We start from the raw sequence: 2,551 nt of genomic DNA on the forward strand, positions 1-2,551 counted from the left end.
CGCCCGAACAGGGACGGCCCCACGGGACGGCGCGTCAGCAGGGCTGTTGGCAGCACGGGCCACGCCGCCGGCAGCCGTGACGACCGGGGTTCTGAGCAGGAAACAGGCTGAATTGGGGACCCCCCAAGTCCTGCTCTGAACCCCAACGCGGCTTCCCAGAGCTCTGCCTCCCCTCACTGGGCGTTGCCCACACACCAGACCCTCGGCCCCCACTGACCCCACCACTGGCTGAGCCCAGAGGGGCCGCCTCCTGCAGGAGGGGCAGGGACGCATTCCGGCCACGGCCACCGCCAGCTGCCAAGTCCGAGGGGGGAGGGCCAGGGTGCAGAGGGGCCAAGTTAGAGGAGGAGGCGGGACAGACCAGGTCAGAGGCTCAAACTAGTCGATGTAGCAAAGACGACCCCCTCTTCATGGCCGTGCTGTCTGCGTGAGACATCTCTGTCGCCCCCTCCCCCCAGGGTGGCCGCTCAGCTTTGGGTGTGGGTTTCATGGGGAGCAAAGCAGAAATCACGCCCTTCCCGCCCGTGTCTGCGTGACCCGGCGCCATTTATGGAAAAGCACCCCTCCCGGCCTGCTGGGCAGCCCCTCTGCTCCGACTCAAATGGCTGTGGGACGTGTGTGTGCACCTGTGTGTGCACCTGTGTGTGTGCCTGCGTGTGCACCTGTGTGTGTGTACCTGTGTGTGTGCACCTGTGTGTGTGCACCTGTGTGTGTGCGCCTGTGTGTGTGCGCCTGTGTGTGTGTGCACCTGTGTGTGTGCACCTGTGTGTGTGCACCTCTCTGTGTGTGCACCTCTCTGTGTGTGCACCTGTGTGTGTGCACCTGTGTGTGTGCGTGAACGCTGTCTGTCCCACTGTCTCTGTCTGCCCCGGGCCGGCCCCCACGCCCGTGGCTGCAGCTCTAGGAGAATTCCCAATAGTCCAGAGAGTAAGTCGAGCCACTCCGTCCTCCCGGGTCCCCTTAAGCATTATGGTCATTTGCATTTTCTTACAAAACTCAGAGTCAGGCCCGGCCGGCGGGGCTCAGGGAGAGCGTCGACCTATGAACCGGGAAATCACGGTTCGATTCCCGGTCAGGGCACAGGCCCGGGTTGCGGGCTCAACCCGGAGTGTGGGGCGTGCAGGAGGCGGCGATCCATGATTCTCTCTCTTCACTGATGTTCCTCTCTCTCCCTCTCCCTTCCTCTCTGACATCAATACAAATACAATTTTTAAAAACTCAGAGTCGGCTTGCCAACCCACACGCCAGCCTCGGAGAGGCTGACAGGCTGCTTCGGCTCTACGGGCCGATCTGGGGGAAACGGACGTCTCCCTGCTGAGGCCTCCGGTCCCTGAACCACATGCAGTCCGTGTGCTCCCGTTCCCTGCCACCCGCAGAGGGCTGCCCAACTCTCTGCTCCGAGGCCGGCTACATCTCTCATGAGGCGCCTCCCTGGTTCGCTGGTTACACGCCTGCGGATGGTGTCCTCGCCACGTGCCCGCCTGTGGCTGGTTATGCAGAACATGGGCTCCTGCAGGGCATTCCACTCGATGCCCGGCAGCGGTTCCAACCCCCTGTCGATTCCGTTAGAGTTCGCGGCGTCTGCACACGAACCGCAGCGTGGGGAGAAGGAACGTGTGGCTTCTTCCCCTCCAAGCCCTGCGGAATCTCTCACCCCCTTGTCTGGTGAAGGGCGGCGACATCCAGCCGCTGCCAGAGGCACAGTGCACTGGGGTTGCTATTGCAGCACTGAGTACAGTCCTGCTTCTTCAGTCCTGTTGGCTACATGGTGCTTCCCCAGGAGTCTTTCCATTTCTGTTGAGTTTTCAAACATACTCTGGCACCGGCTCCCCGTCCGTCGGCTCTGCAGTTATGTCACCGCCTTTCTCCTCATCCTGAGCACCGGCCCCTTCTCTCCCTCTTTTTTTCTTCTTAATTATATCTTTATTAATCTCAGAGAGGGAGAGGGAGAGAGAAACAGCCATGATGAGAGGGAATCATGGATCAGCTGCCTCCTGCGCGCCCCACACTGGGGATCCAACCCACAACCCGGGCCTGTGCCCTGACCGGGAATCGAACCGTGACCACCTGGTTCCTAGGTGAATGCTCAACCACTGAGCCACACCAGCTGGGCTGCACCTTCTCTCTTGTTTCTTGGCGATTCTCTGGTGGGGGGGGCTGGTGTCCTGGGCGCCCAGGCGCTGTGCCCACCTCTCTCCCATAACCAATATCCCTCCCCGAGCAAATACCCCTCACCTGCCTGTCCGCCCTCTGCCCTGCCCCCAGGACCATGCAGACTCCCCCTCACCTGTCCTGTCCCCCCTCACCTGTTCTGTCCGCCCTCACCTGTCCTGTCTCCCCTCACCTGTCCTGTCTGCCCTCTGCCCCGCCCCCAGGACCATGCAGAACTACCTGGTGTGGCACCTGGTGCAGGATCGCATTAGCAGCCTGAGCCAACGGTTCAAGGACGCACGTGCAAAGTACCGCAAGGTGTGTGAGACCCGCACCAATGGCTCGGGCCCCAGCCCTGAGCCCAGCTGTCATTCCTTCAGTTCGCTTATGATACTCATCC

General features: G+C 61.6%; 1 protein-coding gene across 1 annotated transcript in view; it reads left to right on the forward strand.

Annotated features, from left to right (window-relative positions):
* MMEL1 (membrane metallo-endopeptidase-like 1) overlaps window positions 1-2,551 on the forward strand; it is a 27,593-nt gene that overhangs the window by 13,021 nt on the left and 12,021 nt on the right. The window contains exons 4-5 of the mRNA XM_006773811.2: window positions 459-532; window positions 2,376-2,469. Of these exons, the coding sequence (XP_006773874.2) occupies window positions 459-532; window positions 2,376-2,469 (168 nt within the window). The remainder of the gene's footprint in view (window positions 1-458; window positions 533-2,375; window positions 2,470-2,551) is intronic.

Source organism: Myotis davidii, unplaced genomic scaffold, assembly GCF_000327345.1.
Source record: "Myotis davidii unplaced genomic scaffold, ASM32734v1 scaffold427, whole genome shotgun sequence".
In the NCBI taxonomy this organism is placed as follows: domain Eukaryota; kingdom Metazoa; phylum Chordata; class Mammalia; order Chiroptera; family Vespertilionidae; genus Myotis; species Myotis davidii.